General features: G+C 45.4%; 1 protein-coding gene across 1 annotated transcript in view; it reads left to right on the top strand.

Moving 5' to 3' along the window:
• The window catches only part of LOC139638166 (EH domain-binding protein 1-like), a gene marked incomplete at its 3' end in the record, with an annotated part of 42,723 nt that extends 35,159 nt beyond the window's left edge, over positions 1-7,564 (top strand). Inside the window, exons 8-10 of the mRNA XM_071512206.1 lie at positions 3,579-4,418; positions 7,037-7,078; positions 7,418-7,564. Coding sequence (XP_071368307.1) covers positions 3,579-4,418; positions 7,037-7,078; positions 7,418-7,564 — 1,029 coding nt within the window. The remainder of the gene's footprint in view (positions 1-3,578; positions 4,419-7,036; positions 7,079-7,417) is intronic.
• Between the last annotated feature and the right edge of the window lie 6,865 nt (positions 7,565-14,429).

The following is a 14,429-nucleotide window of genomic DNA, read 5'->3' as shown; positions in this document are numbered from 1 at the left end:
TGAAAGCCAGTTGCGTTGAGCAGTTCAGCAGAAAGGAAAGAGTAGTAATGTGTCTTGTTGTGTTGTGTTGCACCCTGAAGGGTTGGAGGAGAGACGGGTGTCCAGGATGCTGCCTGACTGAAAAGAGAGACCACTGACTCGAGGCACATTTGAGCACGACATGTTTAGATTTAAGGATCCTAAGAGAGAGAAAGATGGAGGGAAATAAATGCTTTTAGAGAGAAAACGAGGAAAAACAAAGAAAGCAGTGGCGGGGTGGTGAAAAGAGAGACTATTTGTTTATTCCTATCCAGGGTTTCCTATAGAATTTACAGAATGTATAGAATTTATTGAATGGAAAGTTAAAATGGAAATGTGTAGGAAGTACACCTATCTCTGCCTTTCATGGCTAGTTGATAGACATGCCCCCCCTCCTCCTTTCTCAGCCTATCTGTGAAGAATGATTGCAATAAGCTCAGACTGCACTGAATTATGACAGATAAGGACAATCAATATTGGGGGTGGGTGAAGAGAGAGAGAGAGAGAGAAGTGAATATTTAGGAGATTTACAGCCTTTGAAAAGATCCATTATCAATGAATACATGTGTGGATACGTGCGCACGCATGCCAGTCTGTGCGTGGGTGTGTACATGCATGTACACATGCTTGTCTTTCTGTTTGAATTTGCATGTTGAGAGCGTGTGTGTGTGTGTGTGTTTGGATTGCACGCTCCTCTGTCTTGTCTGTTTTGTCAGTGTGCTGTTATGTGTGTGTAATGAGGCCAAGGAGAAGTCATTTCCCATGCTATCTGATAGCAGAGCGCCAAGCACCAGGCTGAAGCGCTGTGAGCGAAGCCGTGAGGGGGGGGGGTTAGATCGGCGGGGGGGGGGGGGGTGTTGATGATTGACAGCGATGGATGGCTGTCAGTCACTCAGAGGGAGGGGCTGAGGGAGGGGAGGGGGGGGGCAGGGAGCAGAGGCCTGGGGCAGGGAACAGTGACATTCAATCCAAACCCAAAGCTTTGTCAGTGGTACGATGGGTTCAGTATACTTAGAGCTCTTTTCCAAAACATTGTCTGCACATTTTGAGAAAAAAAAAGTTCCCTTCATTATTCAGTATCTTAAATACAAGAGGATCCAGTCTGTTGTAAAGTGTTCAAAACCTGTGCATTATGTCAACCTTGGACCTAAGTTATCTGCTGCTCTTTACATTTGTATTTAATTTTGTGTTATCAGTGATTTTTGTAGGGTTAACATTTTTCAAATAGCAGATAACTAATTTTTGGAACGAAGCTTAGTCTTCTTACGTTTGAAAAAATTATAGCTGTAATTCTATTTGTGTGAGTCAGTCAGCCTCCTTTGCATTCTTTACTCAGTTCAACTTTCAGTAACTCTGGCTTGACTGTGATGGACATTGGCTACCACCATAGAAGAAATGTAACCTGAAAACAGCGGGTCTTCATTGCAATGTGATCAGTGTCTCAGTACGACTTGATCAGCGCATGTCAAGCTATAAGAATAGCTATAGGAAGAATAAAGCATGAGGCCGAGGTCAAAAACACTGTAGCACATGTCAAGACTAACATCGACCCTGAAACAAAACCCCAACATAAGAGCCTCCCTCCCTCCCTCTCTCTCTCTCTCCCTCTCTCTCGCCTTGCACAGCTCTCACTTTCTCCCCCTCTCACTCTTTTCTCTCTTTCATTCTTTCTTTCTGTCCCTATTGAGCAGCAAACTTGTCGCTCTCTTTCACAGCCTACTCTGGGCGAGAGGAGAACAATGCAAGCACACTTTGCTCCCCTGAATACGTGTTAGAAACCCAATCAGGCCCTCTTATTCCCCCCATTCTTTCTCTTTCTTTCTTTCTCTCTCTTTTTCTTTCTTTCACACTCCCTCTCTGCCAGGGGAAGGAGGGTAGGAGGGGGAACTCAAACAAGCTCGGTGTAAAGGCAAACTCCTCTCTGTTCTCCTTTTTTTTCCCATCACTTCTTTCTTCCTGCCTTGTCTGTGCAACCACTCGCACACACACACACACACAGGCACCCTCTCTCAAACATTTCTACAGACACACACACCTCATTTCCCTGTGCGAGTATAGATGTTGGGCCCATTGTTACCCTCTCCATCAGTGGAAAGGGACAAAAGAGGCGAGAGTGAAAAGACCCCCCAACAAAAGACGTCATAATTAATTGTAAATTGAGAAACGTCTCTCAATTGATCGCACCACCTTGTAATTCTCCACTTCTCCCCCTCTATTCTCTTTTTCTTCCAGCTCTCTCTTTCTGTGATAGAAACAAATAGAGTTGGAGAAACAAGATTTGAAATGTTAGAAAGGGTTTGTGGCAGGAAGGTCACCGGTTCAATTCCCTGGACTGGCAGGGAATATTTTAGAAATCCTTTCCCCTCCCTTAGCAACTGCTATGGAAGTGCCCTTGAGCAAGGCCCTCAACCTCCAACTACACCAGTAAAGTAGCTCAGTGGCCAGTGGTTGTACTGGGAAATTGCCAGGTGTGACTTTATAGTGGCATGAATGTAAATCAGGGAGATTCAGAAAAATACAGCTCTTCCCTGGATAAATAAATGTTAAAAAATATGTAGAGGAAAGAGAGCGAAGGAGTTCGTTTGTAGCAGGATGGGGCTAAAAAAAAAAAAAGCATGCTGGCTCTTCCAAACCCTTCCTGGGATAAATAAAGGTTAAAAAAAATAGAGGTGGGCACGAAAGTCAGAGAGAGAGCGAGGGAGACGGGGAGAGAGAGAGAGATTGATAGACTAGGGAGATCTGCGGAGGCAGTGAAACAAACGAGCGTTGCAACAGGTTGGAATTAGATCAACGCTATCAAGCAGGCCAGATACAAGCTGTGATACCTGGGAGAGATGGATGGGGGGGGGGGTTGCAGGGATGGAGGGAGGTGTGTGTGTGTGTGTGTGTGTGCGCGCTCTTAATCTATTTATTTACCTGTCATTGGCTGCGATAATGGTTTTCATCCCTTCTCTCTGTCTCTCTGTCTCAGTCTATCTGGTGATGGGGGATTGGGTTTCGTGTGTCGGTTGATAATCACACCTGTATTTTCTCATCAGACTCTAATCAGACCAATTACACGCGTGACGGAGAGTGTGGGCAGGTTGATGCAGGGGGGCGATAAGGACACACACACACACACACACACACACACACACACACACCCCCTTCGGGATTAAGCGCTCTGTCTTGGGGTATCTGCGTCTCTTATCGGGGACAACCATCCCTGACATGACCTGTCAGCATCCATGCCGAAGGTGTCTCTCACACACAAACACACATACACTCACACACGTGCATGCATGCAATACACCTATGTAGTTGCTCCTTCCCAAATGTGACCCATGTGTGAAAAAAAAAATCAGAACTCACCTCCTATCTAACCAACTATCATCACCACTTCCATCCCTCTCACCCCTTGTTCCAATGCCACATAGTCTTTTCACTCAAAAACACTTAATTCAAACCAGTAAACTCTCTCTTTCTTCCTCAATTTTCCAGACAAGCTCTACTTTTAAAGTGATGATGGCTCTTTGGTGTTTCAGAATCTGAAAATGAATGATTGTTTCATTTCGTTTCAGGCCTACGATGGTTTCGCCAGCCTGGGCATCTCCCGTCTCCTGGAGCCGTCAGACATGGTGCTGCTGGCCATCCCCGACAAGCTAACGGTAATGACCTACCTGTACCAGATCCGGGCCCACTTCTCCGGCGAGGAGCTCAACGTGGTGCAGATAGAGGCCAACAGCAGCCGCAGCACCTACAAGGTGGGCGACTTTGAAACAGATACCAACGCCTCCATAGGCCAGGACAAGTTCTACGCCGAGCTCAACGACGTGCAGCACCTCCAGGCTAACTCTGAGCCCACTATGTCAGCTGGCGATGTTAGCACCGAAGCTAACGGCGCCAAAGCTGCCGAAGAGGAGGAGATGGAGACGGGGTGGAACGCTGAAGTAGGAGTGGTTTCGGCCAGCTCGCAGACAGTGGGGGCGTTGCCTTCCTCGCCGCCTGTCCCATCGCCACGCACGGCACTGCCCGCCACGGCAACAGACTCCACCCCTAGACCTGAGCCCGGGTCCCAGGCCATGCCCCCGGCCTCCGAGGACAGGGGGAAGCTTCCCAAAGCCGACACTTTAGACCTCAGCGAGTTACCGCAGAGGGTGGAGAGAGAGAGAGAGATGGAGAAGGTGAGACAGCGGAGGGAGGAGGACGGAGTGGATGGGGGGGTGGGGGGTGCAGAATCGGGGTCCCCCACCAGGAGAGGGGCCCCCTCCTCCCCGCCCCACCAGAAGCTGGGCTTCTCCTATAACAGGGACGCTGACCTCATCAAGAAGAAGAGGGCCAGTCTGCGCCACTCTGAGTCCGAGCCCGCCTCTGACAGCAGCTTCCCGCCACTCAACCACACAGACACACCCCCCAAACAGGTAAACACCACACAGGTGATGCCACTGAGGTTTGGTTTAGGTTCATGTTTAGTACGTACTCACATGGCAGCTGAGAGGTCATCTGAAATACGTGAGCATCACAATAGTGTTTAGTTTAAAAGGTACACATCATGATAACAACAAAAAAATAATAAGGTAAACAGAAGAATCCATTTTCAAGGTGCTATATATCAATATTCAAAAAATCCAATATCCAAATCCAATATCTCCAAAATACACAGATTCCAGTTAGCAAAAGTGCTATAATTCATCTTACCTTACCTACTATCTTACCTTACCTACTATCTGTAATTTGTTTTCATTTTGTGCTATCAGTCAATTTGTGAGAGTAGTTATCAATTCTTTCAAATGCTGGATAATTCATTTTGTAACAGAATTCTTCATTTGTGCTTAATCAATCACCCTGTTTCAACTAAAGTTAAACAAAAAAAGGCACAGACACACGCCCACTTATTGTGTAGAGATGTAGAAACAGGAATATTCAACACACTGTGTTGAATAGAATTATACATTCCCAGTAAGGATCAGTGAGATACATTCAACTATCAGTACATTCTCAGCTAATTATAATACAGGTACCTCATACAACCTCTGGATCCGTCTGTATGATGCGGGCTAATTCTCGCCTTGCTGTTTAAGACAGGCATTTAGATTCTGACAGCATATGCCTGCATGTACCTGCCTGGCCCCTAAATGGATTGTTCAGGTTTTTTATCCTCGCACCCCGGCTCTGATTGAAACTTTCACAGCCACATCAGTCGTAAGACAGAGGACGCGGCGTACATTCATTCCCTTCTGGCACCCGCTAAGCTTCAAATCCCGACCTCGTCGATGCCGTTGGCGAGATGACCGTACCGAAATTCTCCCATCCTGCGTTAGATGTTGTCGTCGCCCGTCTCGCTGCCGAGACCCAGACGCGTCGGGGGCCGGGCCCTTAACATGTGGCGACTGCAGAAGGCACCCAGGAGAACCCCCTGCTTTGACATTTCATTATATTTTTCATTATATTTCTCATCCCTTCAGTTGATGGCAGTTGGCGCCGTGACTGCTCAGGCGTGGAGACGCTTTGCACAGAGCACACCTCATCTCGTCTCACACACACACGCACTGGCACACACCCGTATGCGCACACACACACACACACACACACACACAAGCGTCGAACGCACGCCTGCCTGCGTCGGTTAACCCCCAGATTACCGCTTCCTGTTTACAAGCTGAAAGGTCACGGGGCGGGCGGGGGGCGCGGGGGGGTCACGACAGCTATGACACCCCATTTTGATCCGCTGTTATCTAGTTAGCCGGTTGCAGCCTCGCCAGTGCCCAGGCTAGATGTGAGCGCTGGAAGGATAAATATTTCTCAGTGTTATAAGCAGCTGGGTTGGAATTCACCGCTCTCTAAGCCAAATGTAAGAACTCTGTTTTCCCTGTATGTGCCCCCTTATAATACAGCCGGGATTACCTTGCAGATAAGATGCTAAGCTAGGTGTGTGTGTGTGTGTGTTGCTATCTTCTCAGAGCTGTCACGCTCTCCACACCACTGGACGCAGACAGGGCTGTGAGCCCAGCATGCAAGCTGATGCCCCCATAATGCAACAGGGCAGGGCAGTCACTGTATATCACAGGGGATATTCCCTGCTCCTACATTAGGAACAGCTCTTCTTAATCCTTTTCTACCTCCACCTCATGTACAGTACAGCACTGCTCCTCGTATGGAGCTGGGGTGGGTACAGGTGTGTGTGTGTGTGTGTGTGTGTGTGTGTGTGTGTAAGTAAGTTGGTGGAGGTGAGTGCTGATGTTTGTGGTTTCCTGATCACATTTGATTAGATTACACATATTTTCAATTTTAGTGCACACATTTGTATAGAATTAAACAGTGTGGGCCACATTTCCAATATCAACAATAGTATTTGTAATTTGTAATAGTAATTTTTCATGCAGATACTGAGTACTTTAAGTAGATCAGCTGATATGAGTACCAATCCAAGTAGGACCTAATTTAGTCATTCATGCCGCCTAGTATTGGCATATTATAAAACAGTTGAAGAACAGGTGCATTGATTGTTTGTTAATTCATTTGATCAAATTACACACTGACCAATGAATAGCAATCAATCAAATAAAAAATTATAATAATAAATGAGTATAAAAAAAGAGATACATAGGCTACATAAAATAGGCTTGAGAAATTAACCTCTTTTTTATACTGGTCAAACTCAATGTATTAACTGAATCTCAAAAGCAGCTTATTTAGAATAGAAGGGCACTCCATAGAACAGTGGCATTAACCTGCACAACCAAGACTCCTCTTAGCAATGGGTTCTGTTCCTATGAACTTCACAAATAGCAGCATCTTAGCATTTTGACATCAGGGGACGTTTTTCCTTCCTGCCAGAAAAAAATTATATTGTGCCAAAACGCATTAAATTTAAGGAACAAAATCAGGTCAGCTTTATTCGCTGATTCGAGTCTGAACACATGTGAGCTGGATCAGCACCAATCCCGACACTACAGATACTTTTGATGCACTTCTAAGCAAAACAATTGCATCTATGCATCTGTAGTTACGTTATATTTCTACTCTTTCTCTCTCCAAGGAGCCGACACCTGCCCCTGTATCAAGTCCCCCTGCTGAGAAGGTGGGTAAAAGTTTGACAAGAGTAATAGACTGGACGTGCCAAACGTTTAATTTCAAACTCAATATAACAAATCCACTTCCAAGATATTTTTTGTTCAAAAACACTTGTCCAACACTCTTGCATAGATTGAGAGTGCAGTGTGTGGGAGTCTGAAAGTCTTTTTTTTTTTAATCTCCAAAACTTTTGGGCTTTGCAGAGGACACCTTATCTATGAATTGATTTTATTGGAAGTGAACTGCGCCCAGCCTTGATTACCACTATCATTAACTTTGCTAACTCTTTCCATTCCCTCTAACCTCCACCCTCCATGTCTCCCTCTCTCTCTCTGTCTGTCCCCAGAAGGTGCAGTCTCGTCAGGAGGAGCTGAAGGAGAGAGCCAGGCTTCTCCTGGAGCAGGCCCGCCGAGACGCTGCCATGAAGGCCGGCAACAAGAACGCCCCCAACTCAGCCCTCACTGCTCCGACCAGGGCCGCAAGCATCACTGATGTAAGTCACTGAGTGTGTGTGGGTGTGTGTGTGTGTGTTATGTGCACTTGTTTGGGACTGTAATTGTTGACATTGTTCGCTGCGATACTATCTCCTATGATGAAACAGGTTTGTATGATTACCTGATTTTTTGTCAGACTTTTGTCAGTGGTTCTCAACGTGGGGTCCGGGGACCACCAGGGGTCCTTGAGGGAGTTCCAGGGGGTCCCCAGCAAATTGATGAATTGTTAAACTTCAGCATTTCGTTTACAAGAAGTCAGAGAATGTAGAAAAATTACTATTTTGATCATAGTTTCATTGTTATCTCTCTACCTACAATACAGATAGTCATGGAATTCTGGACAAAATCATATCTAACAGTAAAAATATTCTCAGATTTGGATCCGAGAGACAAAATCTCATCAAAAAGGGGTCCGTGGCCCTAATGTGGACTAAACTAGGGGTCCTTGATATGAAAAAGGTTGAGAATCACTGCACTAGATAGCCAAAATATTTTCACACTGCCAAAGTTGAAGACTTATCAGCAAAGTTTTCCTCATTTGAGTTTAAGTTAAGGGTTGTAGCCATGGGAATATCTCTTTCTTGGCTGTCGCTTGAACTATTGTTGTGAGGAACACTCATTTTGTTCATCTTTACTAGCCTATTTAACGTTAGAAACCAAAACAGTAGTGTGTGCCTAGTGGATAGCTCTAGTATAACCACACACTGTGAATGTGTCATTTATCAGCATCCCGTCAAAGCCTGAAAAAGAAGTCATATCAACTTTTACGAAACATTTTTTATATCTATATTGAGGAAAATTATATTTAGATCATTCTCATTCTCATTTTATCGTTTTTATTCCATAAAGCTCAGTAAGCATGCTCTTTTTCAGCAATGCTCTGCTTCACGTTCATACAGTTTTACACCTTCACACCTTGCAGCTGCCCAGTTCAACCACAGTTTTCCACTGCCGGCCACTGAGCAGCTTTACTGCTCTCCTCTACTGGAGCAATTTGAAGTGAAGTGTCTTGTTCAGGGGCACCTACTGGTAGATGTTGCGGGACGGACGAGCATGATCGATCCGTTTCCCCTGACTAGATGTTCCCAGCCAATCCGGGGATTCAAACCGCCTGCCTTCAGGACACAAGCCCACTTCTCAACTGTGGACTCGTGTGTATTAAGTGAAGGCTGTCCTGAGTTGGAGTTGTCTGTCCTTGCCTCTCCTCTCCGTGCAGTGGAGTGTTGTGTAGCACCACCTCAGTGTGCAGGTACAGCTACTAGAGTGACCACACAACCTCTTCAACACTCTCCGCCTTTCGTGTCACTTTCACAATTCCCCCGTTGCTCCTCACTACACCTGGCGACATGCTAGAAAAGCCTGTCCAAAATGTCTGCTTCTGGACTCAATTCTGTCTTTTTCCTCTGTCAAACCACTTCGGTGAACATTTTGTGAGAAGGCCCCCACAAAAGAAAGACGCTTCCTTATTAACTTCAACTCAGGCACTCTTCAGGACAGCCGAATGTCGCAACCTGAACATGTCAGTGAATAAGACCAAACTGTGGATGGACTCCCTCACTCCCTCTTCTCTCTATAAGCATATAGTCCTCTCTCTCTCTTTCAGTCTCTTTGCTCATCTTGACTCTGCACAATTTTTGCAAGGTCCTGACCAAATTTGCTGCCCTACTCATTTTCCCATAACAGCCAGTAAATGGCGTACACACACTCCTGTCAGCAAGAGTACATTCATGGTAAACGGGGGGAGAGAGTCGCTGTACCGAAGCAAACTAGACTAGAAAAGACGCGAGTGAAATTGACAGCTCTGAACCAGGCACGCTCCACTGAACACAATATACCGGGAGGAGGGACACTGATGGGCCAGGAGTTACCCTGGGAAAGCACTGTGGTCAAATCCTCAGTGACGTCTCCAAATGTTTCAGGAGAAGGAAAGGGGGTAAGAAAAAAAAAATACTGTCTTGGGAGAGTTGTGACGACAAGGGATTTGAGGGGAAAATGAAATGAATACCTTTTGGTAATGAAATATCTAAAAGGCGGCAGCCGCGCACCCCGGCGTTCGCTGTCTGAATCCTAAAAGAGAAATATGCCCTTGAATTAGATGGTTTTTAAAGTGTGTGTGTCTCTGTGTGTGTGTGCGCACGCCCATGTATATGTGTGTGTGTGTGTGTCAGTCTGCGTCTGTGTGTAGGCGTACGAGTGTGTGTGTGTTCGCGCCTGTGTGCAGGCCTCAGGAATAACCATTTCAGCATAATCTAAGAAAAATAAATGAGGACCTTCCAAGGACTGGTGGCGTTGAAAGTCTTCAGAAGGAGAAAGCAAATTAAAAGAGTTTTTCAAAGCTGTCTGCGCGCCGATATATTCCTTAGCGACGAAAAAAAAGTCCTCTACCGTCCCTTGTTGTTGTGCGGCAAGATGGCTGACTTCACTTAGATTAGCTCCTTAAAGTCGCTAGACTCACCCCTCCTCTCCCTCTCTCTTTCTTTCTCTCCTTCTATCTCTCTCTCCCTCTCTCTCCTCCTGATTTCCTTACTCATTTCCAAGGACAATTGGCTAATAACCCCCCCGTGCATTAGGGAAGGAGGGAAAGGAGGGGGGAGATATTGAATTGTTTTCACTTTTTTAATAGAAAACATTGATCAAAGGAATCCGACCGGCCTCGAGGCCAATGTGCTGATAATTGTTAGCGATTCAGATTAGATTACTTGATGTCTTGGTTTGATTAGCGTGTGTGTGTGTGTGTGTGTGTGTGCGCGTGTGTCCATGTTATCAGCTGGAGAGGCCCAAGCCCTTCCCATCTACCTCTCTCTCCATCCGTCTAAGTAGGTGCTTTGCGGTTTAGCATGCATAAGGAATAATTTAATTCAATTAAAGCGGGCTTCATTCTTCCAGGGAAACGGCGCTAATGTGGGGGCAAGTGAATGAGTTAGGGCGAGGGAGGGGAGGGGAGGGGAGGGGAGGGGAGGGGTTGTACTGTTCAAGGCACGAACGCCAAATCAGTTGGTTATAGGTGGCTCTCTTTAGTAACAGTTATTTCCATTAACTAAACAAACTGTCTAAAACTAACTTAAAGCCGCAGTAGAAAAGATTTCTATGCAAAAATACACCTGTCTTATCCGCCTAAATCACAAATTGGGGCTGCAGCAGAAGACCATCCCATCGCCCCTAATTGAGATGCCGTAGATTCACCCCAAAAACTCCAATTAATTGGGTCAGTTGGGTATGTTCACTGGCAGGAAAATCTCCACCTCCCACAGGAAAAAACTTCAGAGCGAAATACAAAACTCTACTCTCCTAACCAGCAGTGAGCGTGCATGCTGTCCAAGCAAAGCTGGACTCAGCAGCATTGGCTGAACCTGCTGCCTCCTAAGAAGAAGAAATCTAGCTCAGAGTGCATAGTTTACTGACATTACGTTACATCGATTTCTGGGGTAATGAATTCCTTAAAACCTTCAAAAATTCAAACTTTTATTTCCCAGTGCCACAAAGTACTAAGTTGTCTAGTGCAGCTTTAACTAAAGACTAAAACTAGCCAAGAAAGAGTATTTCGGTAAAGTGAAATCTCATCTCTACAAGAAGTACCTCACATCACCCTCTCCCCATCGAATCATTTCCCCTCTCCCACATCATCCACCTGTACTCGCTCTAATTTGATCTCACAGGGCTGTGCAGTGCGACATATATTACACATATTGCCTCTACGCCGTTTCCTCAGAGGGCAGTGCAGCACCCGGACAGTCTACAGCCCGCACACGCTAGAGTTATATTGTAGTTCATCTTCAAAAAAGGCAAGCGGTTGCAAACATGTTTTGATTTAATGACTAAATAATTACCTTTGCGAGACGAACGTGAAGTATATTATGAACTTTCTACGCTGTCACTCAGAGACTAACGTTAGCAGAGCGGAGCAGCGATCAGCAGTAACAAACGAGACCGGCTGACCAACACACACTGCAGCATTAAACAACTTATACCAACTCTGAGGTGAAGAAAATAACTCTCAGTCTGTTTCACCTCAAAAACCCTTGTGCCCTCTCAGCGTCTTGGACAACGATGGCTTTCCCCGGAGCTAACGGTGCAGCAGAGAGGCTGCTCTCCACTGCTGGAGACAGAACGTTAATAACAACACAGCGGAGCACACTTTGTTATTCTCGTACTGTAAGATGCTTTTTAAAATTAAAAGGCTGCGGACCATTTATCTTAATTGCCAGTTATGTTTCATATTGTATTTCAGTGGACTAAGGACACCAGTGAATGGTTTGGCACACAGTATACTGGAGCAGGAGACTGAAAATGGTGCCTCCTTTTCTATTCCTTCAATCGAGAATCGGTTTTGAATGGAGAATCGTTTTGAATCGTGAATCGATTCGGACACCCAAGAATAGGAATCAAATCGAATCATGAGATTCACACCCCTAATTTGAAGCGTAATATATTGATGTTTTGTATACAGTTGTGTACAGTCTCCCTGCAATTTACCATTATGGGCAAATATTGAAAATGTTTGTCTGAAAACATTTCTTGTTAAGGTTTGGATTTTGTGTGCCCTGTATGCAACATGAATGTCCTTTGCCAGTCACATATCTGTTTAAGTGATGAACTGCACTACTTGTGGTTCTTTTTAGAGAAGGTAACAGACGTTTTATACGCGTGCTACAATTTTGTGGCCTAGGAGTACCATAGTATATTGACAGCTGATCTGGACCTTTGTTCACTCAAATTGTGGCAGTGGTCAAAACACTGACATTGAATGCAGCAGGTGAAAGCTTGAGTGAATGTAAATGTGAATGAGTAAATGTAAATGCCCACAAATACAGAGCCGTGACTGCTGTCATTCATATAGCTAGATGTAAAAGAATGTTTTGGGTACTTGTATGGGCTGTGTGTGTGTGTGTGTGTGTGTGTGTAGGCCTGGTCTCTTGACCTGTGCTCTCCCTCCTGCCATTCCTAATTGTAGCCCACAGTGACTGGCTCTTTCATCTAAGGTCACGGGTTCAGCTTTCTCCCTTTCTCTTTCCCTCCCTCTCTCTTCTGTCTCCATCCCTCCCTGCCTTCTCCGCTACTCTCTCTTTTTCTCTTTACCTCTTTATTTTTCATCTCCATCTCTGTTTTTCCTCCTTCTTTCTCTTTCTTGTCCTTTTCTCCCTGTCTCTCTTCTCTCTCGCTCCCTGTATTTTTTCTGTTTCTCCGTCCCTTTCACCCTTCTTTCTCTCTATTCTCTCTCCATCTCTTCTCTTTTTTTCTCTCCGTCCTTCTCTCTCCACTCTTTGATGGACGCAGTACTACTAATTGTTTTGAGCCCCCCTTTTCTACCTCCTAGGTGGCCTTCACAACCTATCAGTGGTCACAGTCCAGATGTCTTGTAATGTCACCACTCCCCACCCCCGCTGCAGCCAAATTGGTAATTAATGAGCCCTCATAAAAAAGGCATGTTTCCACTCGACCCCCCCCCCCACACACACACACACACACATGCACACACACACACACACACACACCCCTCATGTTTGCAGAGAAAGTGTCATAAAGTGTCATTTCAAAACAAACTGGACTAGACTTCATTCTTTCATTTTCTCTCCGTTTGTCCCACTTTTTTCTTTTTTTTGTTTCAGTCTTTCTCTTGCTCTTTTAGTCTTTCATACTGTTTCCGTTATTTTTTTAATGGAGAAGTGTGTGTGTGTGTGTGTGTGTGTGTGTGTGTGTCTATTCGCTCCAGGTCTCCTCATCCATTAGCAGATGAGAGCAGTAATTTCACACCGGCCTGGCCAGGCTAATTATCAGGATGCACACTAGGTTTGGGAGAAGTTTGTATGTGTGTGTACGTGTGTGTGTGTGTGTGTGTGTGTGTGCATCTTTGTCCACAAATGTAAAGCAAGAATGTGTGTGAGTACTGTATGTGCAAGTGTGCAGCACCTGTGCTCTTTTGCATTCTTTTTCCCATTTTCCCTTGCGTGTGTGTGTGTGTGTGTGTGTGTGTGTGTGTGTGGGTGGGAGAGAGAGAGTGCGTGCTTGCGGTGTGTATTTGAGAGTGCACGCAAATGCCTGAGTGTGTTCCAGGTAAGAGAGTTCCCCTGCTCACTGACTCGTTGTGATTCCTATAATTGGGCCTTCTTTGATTTTTGCCGACCAGCACCCCCTCCTCCTCCTCCTCCTCCTCCCCCTCCTCCCCCTCCTCCATCCCTCCATCCCTCCCTCTCCTCCTCTCTGGAGTGGAGGTGACTCCTGGGTCTCTGCTGTTGTGACCTGTGGGTGCCGTCAACTACTCCCATCTACTCTCCTCTACTCTTGACTCTCCACTGCATTATTTTTTTTCCCTCTATGTTCCCTCGCTTCTTTCTTTCATCTGTATCCGAGCCACTGCCCAAAACGAGGCCCACAGGCTGAACCTCGGCCTTGTATTTGATTTCTTGTCTAAACGATTTCGAAAAAATCTTGTTGGCTTGTTAAAGGCATAATATCAGAGGTTACTTGTCACATTTCTGAACAGTTTGTGTCCAGTATGGTTATTTTTAGCTCACTGCCCAGGTTAAATTTTGGCCCTAAATGCTTTATAAAGGTGCTGTGCCTGGTGCATTTTTAGGACAACAATGGCAATAAGCCTTTTTGATTTTATTGTGTGTTAAATTCTTCGTCAGTTTTACTATATGTGTGTGGTTGTAGCCTAAGGGCTACAAACCTTATGTATATTTTAAAATCTGTCAAATAAAATCAATCAGTCAATCAAAGCGGAGCGCTTTCTAGAGAACAGTTGAACAGTTTTTAGAGGAGATCACATGAAGTTGACTGCTTTTTTTGTGAGCCGACTAATCACAACGCAGAAGAGGCTTTATGGTGCGTTGGCAGCTGACCGTTTACGACTATGAGAGTTGG

The sequence above is a fragment of the Centroberyx affinis genome, unplaced genomic scaffold (assembly GCF_046629955.1).
Source record: "Centroberyx affinis isolate AG114_WGS23_722 - 3 ecotype Tasmania unplaced genomic scaffold, CSIRO-AGI_Caff_v1 ptg006157l_1, whole genome shotgun sequence".
NCBI classification, from domain to species: domain Eukaryota; kingdom Metazoa; phylum Chordata; class Actinopteri; order Beryciformes; family Berycidae; genus Centroberyx; species Centroberyx affinis.
The sequence above is the reverse complement of the archived record's forward strand: the minus strand, read 5'-3'. Positions and strand labels throughout refer to the sequence as shown.